Source organism: Antennarius striatus, chromosome 22 (genome assembly GCF_040054535.1).
Source record: "Antennarius striatus isolate MH-2024 chromosome 22, ASM4005453v1, whole genome shotgun sequence".
Lineage (NCBI taxonomy): Eukaryota > Metazoa > Chordata > Actinopteri > Lophiiformes > Antennariidae > Antennarius > Antennarius striatus.
Genome location: NC_090797.1, coordinates 964,520 through 979,646, shown reverse-complemented (window position 1 = coordinate 979,646; position 15,127 = coordinate 964,520). Strand labels below are relative to the sequence as shown.

General features: G+C 47.1%; 1 protein-coding gene across 2 annotated transcripts in view; it reads left to right on the top strand.

Moving 5' to 3' along the window:
- LOC137589071 (plexin-B2-like) overlaps positions 1-15,127 on the top strand; it is a 78,303-nt gene that overhangs the window by 40,384 nt on the left and 22,792 nt on the right. For both annotated transcript variants that reach the window (XM_068306520.1, XM_068306521.1), the window contains exons 3-8: positions 11,700-12,214; positions 12,309-12,635; positions 12,723-12,861; positions 13,770-13,915; positions 13,992-14,171; positions 14,895-15,029. In XM_068306520.1, coding sequence (XP_068162621.1) covers positions 11,705-12,214; positions 12,309-12,635; positions 12,723-12,861; positions 13,770-13,915; positions 13,992-14,171; positions 14,895-15,029 — 1,437 coding nt within the window. In that variant the 5' untranslated portion in view covers positions 11,700-11,704. The remainder of the gene's footprint in view (positions 1-11,699; positions 12,215-12,308; positions 12,636-12,722; positions 12,862-13,769; positions 13,916-13,991; positions 14,172-14,894; positions 15,030-15,127) is intronic.

Genomic DNA, 15,127 nt, shown 5'->3' with positions numbered 1-15,127 from the left:
AGACATCAGAGCCTCCCGTCAATGCAGAGACTAATTAGCATAAAATCCGGCGTCTGCCTCTACTCAACATCTTATTGGTTCCCTCCAAACCCTGTAACCGCTAGTTAGCCTCAAACAGGTGACAACCGATGCTGAATAACTTCCTGTTTTAATAAACCCCTCCCACAGGAAGCGTTTAAAACAGAAACCAAACACATTTAAAGTCGCTGGGCTCCAGTAGCGCCGAAGCATCCAGATGAAACCGATCAATAACGACCCTTCATTACGCCGTGATGGCGTTTACAGCGAAAGACGCCGTTTAGAGGCGATTAATGTCTCTGTTCTGCTGCGGAACAACGTGAACACGAAACCCGCTTGTTTCCATGTCAACAGTCGGGTTTTTTTTTTACCGGCATTGGAGAAAATGTGGCCGAAATGAAAAATCTGATAAATACTGGATTTGTCTCATCGTCCAATCAAATCGTCATGTTTCCACCAAATATTGATTGTTTTACAGCCCATAAACGATGTAAACAATTCAGATGATTCAAACTGATTTAACATGTACAGTAAAAGTCGTCAGCGATCCAACGACGGTTTGCTGTTCTGGCTTTAAAGTAGAATCTTTCTGTTTTTACTTGCGTTCAAGTTTTTTTCTGGCATTTCCCAGAATGCACCTCTCAACAGTTTGATATGCTGATTACACGGCCGTCCTCCTTCGCGCTTTCTCCCTGCGTCTGGATCCTCATTGGTATGCGTGCGGCTGTTTACTTCCTGCTCGGCGTCGGGGTCTCGGTGAAGGTGTATGTCGGCGTGGGTGGGGGAGGGGGACGCCGCCGTTTATTACGTCCAGTCCGGGAGATGAAACAGTGGCGAGTTCAGGAGTCTCTGTTATCCAGCGTCTCCTCTTCATCATCATTCAGCCCGGGTTCAACAGCGTGGACGCCGCCGCCGCCGCCGCCACTTGCATTAATCATCTGTTGACTCACTCCAGTAATGCAGTGCATGAGAAATGGTAGCATTGTGCTAGCACTAGTGCCGAATAACAGTGTGTTTTGGCTGTTTGGACACGCTCTACTTTAACTCACCGTCTGTCGACAACAAAACACTTTGGTTACAGCTTTATATTTCAATCAGGACAGACGTGAGCTTTATAAATACAGCGGTACCTCTACTTACAAAATTAATGGGTTCTGGAGGAAATTACGTAGGTAGAAAATTACGTAAGTACAGACGCGTTTTCCATGCAAATGCCCTAATCCGTTCCAAGCCCCCCCAAAATTCAGACATAAATGTTTTATAAAGCATAAAAATGCATCAAAACATGTAACAAATACATGTTGTGATTAGATTATTACACAATACATGAGAGTTGTGTATAATGTAAAAAACAAAGAATAATACTGATGGTCATTTACCTTTTAACTGCTGTCCTCATTGTTTTTTGCCCTCTTTGGTTCATGCCCTCTTGCCCCCCCATGAACAACAGAGTGAATTCCAGTCCTCCTTCTGAACTTCTCCAACCGCCCACGTGATGCCTTAAACTCCTTAAACTTCCCTTTGTTTTAATAACGTGGTGATTGTAGATGCATTACGGCCATATTCTTTGGTGAGATCAACCAAACGCATCCCTTTTTCAGGCTTTTCTATCATCTCTTGCTTTGTTTGTACGGACAAAAAAACTCTTTTCTTCTTCTTTTCTTTTCCTCTTTTCTCCGTCACTTTCTTGGGGTCCATAGTGAATACTCTAAAAGTTAATATATTTACCTAAAACTATCAGAACACCTCAGGGGTCGAGGGCCGAATGACGAGGACGCTGCAGAGACACTTATCTAGCTCCACACAGAGGTCCATCTCAGCCAATGGGATGCCAGGATGCTAGGTAATAGCCAATGGCAGAGCAGCTATAAGAATGTTGCGTTCAGGAACCTGTGGGAACTGCGAGTATCAGCCCATACTGTATTTCTACCTTTCATAACTCGAAATTTCTTTTGTAACTAGAGGCAATATTTTCCTAGAGGCGTTTCGTAAGTAGAAAATTTCGTAAGTAGAGAAATTCGTAAGTAGAGGTACCACTATATAATTAATGATCTTCATAATTGAACTCTCTGGAGGCGGTGGTGGCTGATGACTCTGCTGGGGCTAATGATGAGGTCAATCTGTGAAGGCTTTGATGGGGGTGGTGGAACAGCTCTATTTTATCGCTCATTCGGGTCCACATATTGATGACAAATGTTTTTGGCGTTGCTGACCCAACTAGCGCCAACCCAACTGGCGCTAACCCGACCAGCTGCATCGGTGAGCCGATCTGTAACCCTCAATCTCATCTCTCACAATTAAAAAGTTAATTTGTCAATGCTAATGACCTGTAGCCGCCACAGGTGGGCGTTAGCTGTTTGATAGTCTGATAAGCAGCAAGAGATTCTTGATCAAACACACATCCACACCAGATAAAGTGTGTTTCAAGCGCTTCTGGAAGCTCCGCTGCTTCTGCAGAGAAAAAAAGACGACTTGATGAGAATCTGCGGCGACACCTCATCTCAGCCGAAACTCGCCGAGCGAGAACAGAAACCAGGGTGAGGCGAAGAGAAATGCAAATACGAACGTCTCTACTTGTAACTGTGCACGACGTCTCTGTCGGCTCGTGTGCCTCGAATGTGGATTACAGACTAGAATAGATGTGAACAGCCACCCAGAAGAACTGGATGTGATCAGCTGTTTGAAAGTCAACCACAGCAAAGCTTCCCTTGAGGGAAATTCAGCGTAATAAAAAGCAGCACAGATGACATGTATTTTACAGGTACGGCTGAAGCCAACAGTCCTGTTGTGACTGATGAGTTTTCACTTAATGACCATTAATCTGAGTAAACATTTAGAGAAAACGGTTTTAGAAACGCCCGGTTGGTAACTTGTGGTTTTGCTTCTAAACATCAGTCACCCCGGGTCGATTAACACTGTATGCTGATGACACTCAACTATACATTAATGTTATACTGTAAGGAATAATCTGGTAGATCCAGAACCAGCATCTCATCTAGAGATGCTGACCGGAGAACGTTGTTTGGAATACGAGTACGACTCAGCTTAGGTCGTTCTCGGTTATACGTCGTTTTTCAAAAAACGTGTCACGTGACTACCTACTAAAAATCTACGATGCAGTGAAGCCGTGCATCTTGAAGCGGGGATGAGTGAGGGATTACTGTAATCCGATGAAGTTTTGGTTCTGATTTATTCCGGTCTGGAGTTCCAGCTCCAGCAGGAACGACGGGACGAGATCGTCTGAAACTCAGAGAATCGTTTGTCGTCTGGTTTTCTTTCCTGTTATCTGAGCCTGAATCGTCCCAGGAGGAGGAATCCTCCCTCTCCTCGCTTTGGCTTTGGAATCAGCCTTTAAATCCTTCCATCCGAGCCGGACCGAAGGCCGTATCTCTGTCTTCTGCCTGCAGAGAATAATCTGTTTTCCTTTTTCTCCAGCTAACGCTAAAGCGCCGCCTGAACAGAGGTCCCCTTGTTAACGGAGCCGCCGCCTCCCGTCTGTCCTTTGTTTTAAGGAAAGGTTCAAATAAATTCTGAAGAGTTAGAAAAAAGTTTTGGAAACTCAAGTCAAGATGCAGGAAGAGGTTTGGCGTGGCTCCATGAGCGCAGACGGCGCTAATTATTTTTGGATTCAGCCGTTTCTTCTAATAAAACACTCTGACATTCGGCTTCATTCCTCATTTTTATTTCCAGTGTGAATCGAAACTGGATTGTGTCCAGATTTAATAACCCGATAGCTGTAGCTGAGCTGATGCTACGTCGCTAACGTGTGGCCCGACTCCTATAACCTGAGTTAACCTGGAGCTGATTGGTCGGAGGTGTTTTTATAATCCCATTCCCCAAACACCTCCCGGATCTGTAAAGCAGAGATAATATCAAGCGGTTTTAATTTCCATTCAGGAAGTTAGGCTATCATGAAATCTTTTCATCGCGTGGTGATTATCAGCGTGTTGTTTGAATCCACCGGTGAAGCAGTGAGTTGTGGGTAATGAGCACAATGGAAGCCCTCAGCGGCGTTAATACAAAAAAAAATCTCTTATCGCGCATCAGAAAAAGGGCATTTTAAACCTTTTTATAAATCACACGCGTGTTCGGTTCACTTGATATGCAGCAGCCATGCAGGTCGGAGGAAAGTCAGCAACAAGGTGTGAATTATTTAAAGCGGCGGGATTCGTCTCCGTGAACGTGTCGCCTTCAGGTGCGAATGGGAGCTGGGGTCAAACCCAAGGTGACGCGGGTCGGGCCGAGATTTTAATCCCGTCCCAATTTAACGATACGACCAGCATTGAACTGTTTTTATTCTAACTATGATAATAAAGGTGGATCCAGTTTGTATCAACTTTATTAGCAGCGTCCTCGTAACGTCACACCAACGTTTGTTTCTTCTTGGTTCTGCTAGCTTGGGAGTTTCAGTTTAATGGTAATGTATTCTGTGGTTGCGGCCCCTTTAAGAAGGTAGTCATGTGACCGAGGCAAGCATCTCCACAAGCGTCAAGACTGACTCATAGACGGATGTGGAGGAGAGAATCCACTCATAGATAGATAGATAGATAGATAGATAGATACTTTATTAATCCCGGAGGAAATTGCATATATCCACTGCTCAGGCATTACTTAACAAATAATACTGGATAAACACCAGGAGAAAAGGAAACACTGACATCACAGGACATACCGCAAGACATACATTACACTAACAGACAGGCACATGCAGCACTAACAGGACTTATATACTAAACTATAACTAAAAATATAAACAGTATAAAATTTAAAAATATTACAGTATTAAAATATAAACAGTATAAAATAAAATCTAAACAGTATAAAATTGAATTAAAATATAAAAACAGTATAAAAATAAATAAATAAATTTTATATATATATATATACAACAGTATAAAATTAAATTTAAATTAAATTAAATCCATTTTCAACCCCGTGCTGACCTCGCCACCTCCCCCCCGCTCCTCCTGAGAGAGTCATTGTACCCCCTGATGGCACGGGGCACGAAGGAGGACCTCAGCCTCTCTGTGGAGGCGCTGTGTGACAGCAGTCTGCCGCTGAAGGTGCTTCTCTGCTGGGAGAAGGTGGTGTGTAGGGGGTGCCTGGTGTTGTTCATGATGGCCTTAATTTTAGACATGGTCCTGCTCTCCAGAAGCATATCCACAGAGTCCAGGCTCAGCCCGACCACTGAGCCCGCTCTGCGGATGAGTCTGTTCAGACGGTCCATATCTCTTTTCCTGGCCCCCCCACCCCAACACACAATGGCGTATGACAGCACACTGGAGACTACGGACTGATAGAACATGAAAAGGAGCTTAGGACAGATGTTGAAGGAGGCCAGCCTCCTTAGGAAGTACATCCTGCTCTGCCCCTTCTTGTACACACAGTTGGAGTTGAGTGACCAGTCCAGTCTGCTGTCTAGCTGCAGTCCCAGGTACTTATAGTTTTCTACCACCTCCACCTCACTGCCATTGATGATCACCGGCTGTGGAGAGGGAGGTGCCCGCCGGAAATCCAGAACCATCTCCTTTGTCTTGGAGACGTTGAGCTGGAGCTGGTTCTGTTGGCACCACTCCACGAAGTCAGCCACCAATGCCCTGTACCCCCCCTCATCACCCTCCCGGATACATGCCACTATCGCGGTGTCATCGGAGTACTTCTGTATGTGGCATGTATCCGAGTTGTGCTTGAAGTCTGATGTGTAGAGGGTGAAGAGAATGGGGGATAGAACGGTCCCCTGTGGCGCCCCCGTGCTGCTGGTCACCATAGAAGACAAGCAGTCCCCCATACGGACGTACTGGGGTCTGTCCGTTAGGTAGTCCGTAATCCAGCTCACGAGGTAGGGGTCCACAGCCATGGAGGTCAGTTTATCCTGCAGGAGCTGGGGCTGGATGGTGTTGAAGGCACTCGAAAAGTCGAAGAAGAGCACTCTGACGGCACAGCCCCCGGCGTCCAGGTAGGAGAGTGTGCGGTGGAGGAGGTACATGACAGCATCGTCAACCCCAACCTTGGCCTGATAGGCAAACTGGAGAGGGTCCATAGCACCCTGCACCTGTGGACGCATGAGCTCCAGGACCAGTCGCTCTAGGGTCTTCATTACGTGGGAGGTAAGAGCGACCGGTCGGTGGTCGTTGAGCTCAGTAGGGCGTCCTTTCTTGGGTACAGGGACAATGCAGGAGGTCTTCCACAGTGACGGGACTCTCCCCAGCCGCAGACTGAGGTTGAACAATTGTTGCAGGGGGTCCCCTAGTTCCGAAGCACATTTAAAATCAATTTCATTTAAAATCAAACGTCGTTTGTAGAAAATACAAGAAAAGCAGATCAAGTTTTTGTTCTGGATCCAGAATTTTTAAGTATTTTGTTTTGTCAAGACTTTTTGTTTATTCCTGCAGACGGATAAACGTTTATGTAAACACAATTTATTTACTGGAGGTAATATCAGGACGGCTTTGGTTTCAGCATTTGTCTGCAGAGCTGCTTCTTTTCTTTATTAGTTCATTTTGAACTTTTGAGATTTAATGAAGCGTTTCCTGAGCTCTACGTCAGACAGGAAGTGTGAAGCGTGTCTATCAGGCATGAATCGACGCTCTGCAGCCAATCAGATGAGGGCATCATCCAGACTTGTGTTCTATAGGTAGTTTTCCCAATGTGGACTCGATTAATTGAAGTTGGACGCTGCGTTTTGTTCTTTAAAGTTGTAGGAAGCCCTTCTTTATGCATGAGGGCTGCTTAAAGCGGGTGGGGACTGTTGGTATGCAGGGATCCGTTCACACAAGGACACGCCACGGCGTCGGCGCGTGTCGTTGGTAGGTTAATGGGAGATGTACGAGGGGAGGAAGTGGTTGTTAATCGCTCCCTCCGACGCCGAGGACACGGCCGCTAAATTACATTTGCATAACAGAGAATTAATCTCTGAGTGAGTTTAGCGCCACAGAATGGGATCAGGGCGTTTCCTCGCCGTCTCATTATCGCACTTCTGTCTTTACCTTGGAAAAGTTTCCATGCGTTGATGCAAAGTCGTATTTATTTAAGGAGATTAATTTCCAGCCTCCCAGGTGGTGGATTTCACTTCCTGTCCGACTGCGGCGGAGTTAAATTTGCACTAAATTGCGATTTTAAATGGGTAATCTAGGTAATCTGGGTAATCCATAATGGTGGGCGTTTCCTTCTGTTGGTTCTTTAGGGTGTTTGTTGGCAGAACTCACCACCATGATGCGTTCAAAGACCTGTTGAAATTTGCGGTCAAAGCTACACCTCCCTGTGGAACACCTTTCTTTTCTAAACTCTTCTCCCTGAGGGACACCTCGAGCAGCCAATTCATTTATCCAGTGAAAACATGACCCCCTCCACAATGCTAAAGGTTAGCATTCATGCTGTCGCCCTTTGCTTGTTGCTAGCAAAGCTAGCTAACTCATTGGTTAACTCATTGGCTGCTGGTGCTTCGTAGCCATTGATCTCCTTTATCGGAGTTCCTCCAACGCTCCGGACATTTATTGGTGTTTTCTTTCTGTTCTTGACCAATCCCATGATGCTTTGCTCAAACACGCTTTGTTGCATCGTAACCTGCCGTAACTTCGTCGTCCATCGTCCGTCAGACTTTCCAGTCACGTCGGGTCGGTCGGCTGGTTGTGTTCATTTCCTGTTTATTCCTCTTTGTGTCGCCGCCCCCCCTGACAGTCAGTCTTTGTCTTCCCGCCGGCGCTGCCCTGCCGGGATGTTACCCACTGGTACCACACACAACCCCCAGCTCAGACCCCCCCCTCACACACTGATCCTCTTCTTACCAGGTCTCATTCTGCCAGTTGTAACGTCCGCGAACTCGACCGCTCAAAGGGTTCGTGGACTCGTCTACTTCCTGTCAAGTCGGTCGTTTAACATCTGAATCTGCCCAGTCGGACCGTCGCTAATGGGGTTAGCATCGAACGTCACCAGTGATGACTTTTCTGTTTCAGATGTAATTAATTTACAGCTTCAAAGGTCTAAACTATTTAAAGATGAACTTGTGACGTTGGTTTGCTGCTAAATTAAATTTGTACTGATGCAAACTTGATTAGCGGTAAATCGTCTGGTGTCAGTTTGTCCGACGTTTGATGGTTCCGCCGTCTCAAAACGGCTTTTTATCGTTTTTTATAGTCTGTTCAATCAACACGTTATTGATTTGGCGGTTCCTGTTTGCCGCCGTGGATGGGCGGGGCCTCCGTGGACGCCGGGTCCAGATTGTTTCTGGTTTTATCCTCTTCGGTGTTTTATTTCACGCCTGCGTCGCCTCCGCTGCTCTCCTCCAGGTCTCTTCATTACCACCAGTAAGAAGTCAATTTCCCCCGGGCTCTGCCAATCACAGCACCCGCATCCCTTCCAGGCCCAGCCAATCAGCTTCAATGTTCCTCCAGCTCCGGTGTCATGAATGGTTAATGATGCCTGGTGGTGGGCATGAATGTAAATGAGGCGGCGCCAGGAGTTTCCTAACGAAGCGTCAACACGAAACCCGTCTGCCGGCGTTAAGAACCTGAGCGGGAAAATAAAGAACCCCGGAGAGAGAGAAGTGATCCCGACTCTGTGAAGGAGAACGTTAATAAGGGATGGAGCCGTTCTTCAGCTTTAGACGAAAACAGTTAAGTTTTATTCACTTCCTGTTGTTCTGTTGGAAACCTTAAAGCGCATCCAAACTAGAACCTGTTAAACCTGTCATTCTGTCGCCGTGACGACAGGGACTGTTGAGTTTTTTAATGCTGCTGAACCTGCTGAGATCTTCCCCTTCCAGGTCACACTGCCACCTACTGGCCTGGCAGACACACTGCAGCATCTTTCATTTGCGGAATCGTGGAAACGGGGATGGAAAAGAGTTCCTATTCCAGTTTCTGGGGGGCAGGTTTTCGCGGTTACCTCGTAGCCTGTTCATGCTACATGCTAATGCAAATGGATAAAAACAAACCGGGAGGTTCTGAAACCGGCGCCAGAAATAGACCTTCAGTAAAAGTTGTGTTGTCTGAACTTTTTCCAAGCAGCAATTTATGACTTTAATTTTATTTCCTGATACGTTTGCCTCTGTTGGCACCGTTTCAGTCGTCCGACGCTCCCGTGGAGTTTCAGATTGGGAGTTAAATAATAAATATTACTCAGGCCCTAGTGCGGACAGACTGCCAGAACGATGGGGGGGGGGGGTGGTCGTCCCGGGGGATGTGGTGTGTCAGAAAAAGCTCTTCTGTTTGAACTCCTCCCCGGGGGTGAGGATGTAGAGACAGATAGAGGGAAGGGAGATAGTCGTGAGAGACGCCGTGAATCACAAAGAGAAGTTATGAAGAGAAAAGCTGAGAGGTGAGGGAGAGAAAGGAAATCAGCCGAGCTGGATTCCCCCCGGCTGGAGCGCCGTCCGTATTCCAGGGTTTAGATTCATTCCAAAGTTTCTAGCGGCGGGGTCGACGCTCTTTACCAAGTATGCACTCAGGATTTTAATGAGACGCAGATTGCTCCTCTCCCTCCTGTACAGACGCTGTAGGTGTGTGTGTGTGTGTGTGTGTGTGTGTGTGTGTGTGTGTGTGTGTGTGTGTGTGTGTGTGTGTGTGTGTGTGTGAGTGTGTGGACTCCTTTCCATTGCAGCATCTACGTTTTATCCCCTTTGTTGCTGGAGTTTCCTCCCCAGCAGTGTAATCTCAGCCACACAGGCTCAGCACACTTTGTAGTGGATGCATTCATTCCTAAATTCTGTAAAAGCCGTTTCAAAGCGTGCAGAGCCTGAAGTACACACACACACACACACACACACACGGGTCATGGATGGACGCGCACAGGTCGCTGCTGTGGAGGTGTGACGCAGGAAGTGAGTCGACAGCCGAGGACGAGGACGACCGACGGCGGAACCCGAACGTTAAAGACGAAGGTTAACGTGAAGGAGCTGTAAGAAATAAAACGACATGACCAGCGTTAAACTGTTTTATTCTCACTCTTATAATAAAGGTGAATCCAGTTTGTATCAACTTTATTAGCAGTAACGTCACCAACGTTTGTTTCTTGTTAGTTCTGCTAGATTGGGAGTTTCAGTTTAGCGGTAATGTATTCTGTGTCAGTGGCCCCTTTAAGAAGGTAGTCATGTGACCGAGGCAAGCATCTCACAGACCAGTACCAATTGACCCATGGACCAGTGCTGGTCAATGCATCATTAGGGGGAAATAATGTCTTCAAGTTATTAAAACCCTTTGAGGTAGAGGAGGAGCCAAACCTGGACGAGTCAAACAGAACCAGAACAGACGGGGGGGATGTGGAATCTTAGCGTGACGGTTTTGTTCCGGCGCTGATGGCGTGTCGGGCTGAAAAGAACCGACCCAACAGGATGGGAGGAAATAAAGCGGCGCGATGGAGACGGATCCCGCCTGGGAACCAGAGATGATTTCCTTTTGATGTGGCAGATGCTCACGTCCTGAACGGCCCCGCCGAGACGGGGGCAGGTGAACACACCTGCTGTCTCTATGCCTGTTTTAATGCGGTGGGCGGGGAGGGGGGGGCGTCACAGGGAGTCAAAGCAGGAGTTGTTTGTACAGTTTGGAGTCACGTCCCAACCCGCAGCGCAGACGCTACCGGCGAGCTCATTGGTTCTGCTAACGGCTGAACGGAGGGTGAGCAACAGCTGGTTCCACAATAAAATCCAACACCAACTAACATTGTGTTCAAAACAACACGTCTGACTGCAGCTAATGTTAGCATGTCTGCAGCTAACTCTGTGCTAGCTCACGAAGAGTTGAACCCTCCACGAAAAACGGTTTTAAATGAGCTGTCGGCAAATTCGTACTGAATGTAATTAGCACTTTTGCTAACTTATTAGATGTGAGAAGCATGGAGTCATCGACATACACAACGTTTCTCACTGGGGTAAATCAACTAAAATTGGAAACGCGTTCCGACGCGCCGCTGAAGGGAACCCAAAACAGAACCGAAGTGCACCGGTGACTCGCCTTCCTTTTGGGGACTCTAGGGTTTCTGGGTATCTTTGTCCTCAACAGTTTGCATGTTGATCACTTCCTGCATGAACACTTCCTGCGCCGCCTCGGGGGGTCTCCTGCTATCAGCGCTAATTTCAGCTAGCAGGTGTTTTTGGTGCTGAATCTTCTCTCGCTAATAAATCCCTTCGCAATGAACTGAAGCACATTCAATTTGGGGCGAGTCAAAGCACGAGGGAAGCGCCACCCAATTGACCGCCAATCAGGAGGATCTGATTGCTGCTGCACCACCAGTGATTGGCCGCTGAGATGCCCGCTCACGCAGCCGTGAAAAAACCAACGCGACGCCATGATGAATATGGATGAGGGCCGACCCGACGGACGCACGCGTGCCGACGGTTAGAGCGGCGAATGCGACGCTAATTAAAAACATACGCCGAGACTAACGAACGGAGAAAGTCGTCGCTCCTCTTCCTCGCTCTCCACTGTTCTACTCCAGCGTTTGTTTGATGAATGTCTTCATTGGAGTCTAATGGGCTAATCAATCAGTAGCAGCTAAATGCTAATTATTCTATGAATTAAAATGTGATTAATTTGCTTCATTGGGAGTTTATTTGTATGTTTTCCCTTTTTTTCTTCATGAATTCAAATATTTTAACGGTAATCCAACAACAAAAACAGGAATCAGACGCTCGTCCCGTTCGGAATTCGAACCTTCAACCTTTCGCTCTCTCTGTGCTCCGCCTACAGACGTGATGGAGAGGTGGTGGGCGTGGCAGTTCGCCCTGGTCGCCCTGGCAACCATCATTCCCTCCTCCCGGGCTAAGAACGCCGAGTTCCTCTCGGACACGCTGATCAACAACGTGGTGGCGGACGCGCGGACGGGCCGGCTGTACGTCGGCGCCATCAACTCGCTCTACCAGCTGACCTCCGACCTCCAGCTGGAGTCCCGCACCGAGACGGGCCCCAGGAAGGACAACCGCCTGTGCACGCCGCCGGTGACGGACGCCTGCGACGAGGCGGTGGACACGGACAACCACAACAAGCTGCTGCTGGTCCACGCCGCCGGCGACACGCTGGTGGTGTGCGGCAGCGTGTTCAGGGGCATCTGCTCCCTGAGGAACCTCAGCGACGTGGGGCACCTGCTCTACTTCAGCGACACCAAAGGGGAGAAGTCCTACGTGGCGAGCTCCGAGGAGGGCGTCACCGTGGTGGGGGTGATGTCCTACTTCACCAAGGATCGGGATAACTTCACCGTCTTCCTGGTGAGGATGGGGAAACTTCCTGTTTCGTTTTCACGCAAAAGTTGGGTGAAGGGGGCAGTTGGGTGAAAGCTGACTCCATCTCGTCCCTCCCCAGGTGGGGAAAGGCTACGGCAGCCACGACAGTACCAAGCTGATCTCCACCCGCATCCTGCAGGACTACCACGACTGGGTGGTGTTCGACAGCATCATCGAGGCGTCGGCCGTCCAGGCCAACCCCTTCGTCCTGCGCTACCTCCACGACTTCCGCTACGCCTTCAAGGACGGCCGCTTCGTCTACTTCCTGTTCTCGCGGACGCTGGGCTTCCAGGACACCAAGAACTACACCTTCATCTCCAGGATGTGTGAAGACGACCAGGGGTACTACTCCTACACCGAGCTGCAGCTCAACTGCAGCGCCGACAACAAGTACAACAAAGTCCAGGTGCTGATTGGACGGGCTTGAGCTTCTAGCTAGCAGGCTAAGCTAATTGTAGCGGCTAACATTCATCGTCTCTCCCTCACCTCTCAGGCGGCGTACGTGACGTCACCAGGTGACGTTCTGGCCCAGACGATGACGGCTTCTGGCCGGTACGGACCGGTTTCCACCTCTGATAAAGTCCTGTTCGTCACCTTCTCGTCCGACGAGGACCCGTCATCTTCGGCCATGTGTAGGTGTCCAATTCACGCCTGACCCTCCCGGGAAAGGTCTGAGGTTTTACCTGGAAACAGGAAGTTTTATAAAGCAAAACATTCTGGATTATAAACCGCAGTTTACGCCAAAATTTTGACACGTTTTTTGTAAAAATGCTGAAATAATTTATGGTGAAAGTTTTCTCTCTTGTTCTGGTAGGTATAAAATTCAATAAACTAATAAAATTAGTGGTTCGTGCTTTAAATCAATTTCCTGCTATTTTTTTTCTAATTTTTGAAGGAAATTTTAAAATTATAAAATCTGTATTTTCAAACATCAAAAATATTTCCAAAATTTTTATATTTTTGCATAAGACAAAAAATTATTATAAACCTCAAATATTATGCCAAAATAGAGGTTTTAGTGAACTAGTTTGTTCTTTTGTTCTGATGGGTATAAAACTCGCTATTAGTGCTCCAAACATGTTTTCTGCTGATTTTCTCCTTTTTGAAAGAAATTTTTAAAAAAATTTAAAATCAGTTTGTTTTTTGAATCATCATAATTTGTATATTTTTAAGTAGAACAAATACTTTGACTTTGTTTTTGGTCCATTTTTAACAAACACCTTGACAGAACAAGAATCCAGGAGTAGTCGGCGTTAAAACTCGCGTGGCGTTCAAGGACTCTGCTGACTGTAATTATGACGACTGGAGTTTTCTGCCTTTGAACACAGCAGCAGCTCGGTCAGCACAACCGAATCATCTGTAACGAACTCAAGTGTTCCATCCTCAAAGCGTGGTTCTTTTTTTTTTGCGTGGTGGAGCTGACAATTATTGGTTTGACAGAAACACGGCCTCCAGTAATTCATCAGGCGCCTCAGTGTGAAACAGAAAACTGAGGAAGCGGCAGGAAACCGGCGCCGACTGTTTGTGTTCCTGTTTGTAGGTATGTTCCCTCTGCGCTCCATTAATAAAAGGATGGTGGAAATAATCGGAGCCTGTTACAGCGACAACGGCATCATTAACGGGAGGGCCGCCGTCTACGCGCCGTACTCCTCCAAGTCGGAGCAGCTCTGCAGCCACAGTAATCAGGTGAGTCCATCAGCCTGCAGGCCGGAGATAAAGACCAGAAGAAAGTGTCTCCACGGTTCCTGTTCTTCCCCCCCAGAACAACATGGCCCTCAGGTACAAGTGTGGAGCCGAGTTCCTGCCCTCACCCATGGCCAGCAAGGCCGAGTTCGCCCTGACGGCCGAGCCGCCGCTGGTTCGGAAAGGCGTCATGACCGCCGTTGCCGTGGCGGTGGAGTTACAGAACACTGTGGCATTCCTGGGTACCTCCAATGGAGAGGTAAAGACGCCTTTTATTTACATATTTATTGTGTTGATATTTTAAATTTATTTATTTACTTATACATTTGTTGTCATTTGTTAAATGTATTTATAATTTTTATTATAATTTTCATTTTATTTTTTTATTAATTATATTTTTGTTATTTTTTATTTAATGTAATTAATATAATTATTTTGGTTTCTTTAGTTATAATGTAATTAAATGTATCCGTTATTGTGTTTTCCCTGAGGTGAAAACCAATAATCCTCCTTACATTCATAACCTCTAAACACTCCCTGAGCCCAGATGTGAGATTAATTCTCTCTATAAATGAACTGAATTTAACTCATCAGTTTACTGACGGAGATTAAATTGAGTTATGGATTCTAAAAGTCACCTCTGAATGACGTAAGCCGAGGTTTACCTGTACCTTCCAACACCTGTAGTTGAGATTCTGGTTCTGGGTCTACCCCATAGATTATTCTTTACAGTAGACCATAGATATAAATGTGAGTGTCATCAGCATAAAATGTTAAAACAATAATAAAATAGGAACGACGTATAATTGAGTACGCCACAACTCCGATCGACGTAAGCCGAGGTTTATGGACTCTTTTTCCTCCGTGGTCATCCTTGACTTTTTGGTTTAAAAAAAAACAACAGCATTTAACAAACAGGAAGTGGGTCCAGGCTGCGGTCTGAATGTAAACACATGCTAATGTGGATTTGGTTCTTCCACAGGTGCTGAAGGTGCATCTGTCAGCCAGTCCGGAGATTTACGGGCGAGCGTCGGGCGAGGTGAAGGGCGACAAGGTGAACAAGAACCTCCTGTTTGACTCGGGCCTCCAGCACCTGTACATCACCACCGAGAAAAAGGTCAGAACACACAACGGACTGATCCTCCTCTCCTCTGAATCCATTCCTCTCTCCGTCCATCCATCAAACGCCGCGACGCCACCACACGACGAAGGTCA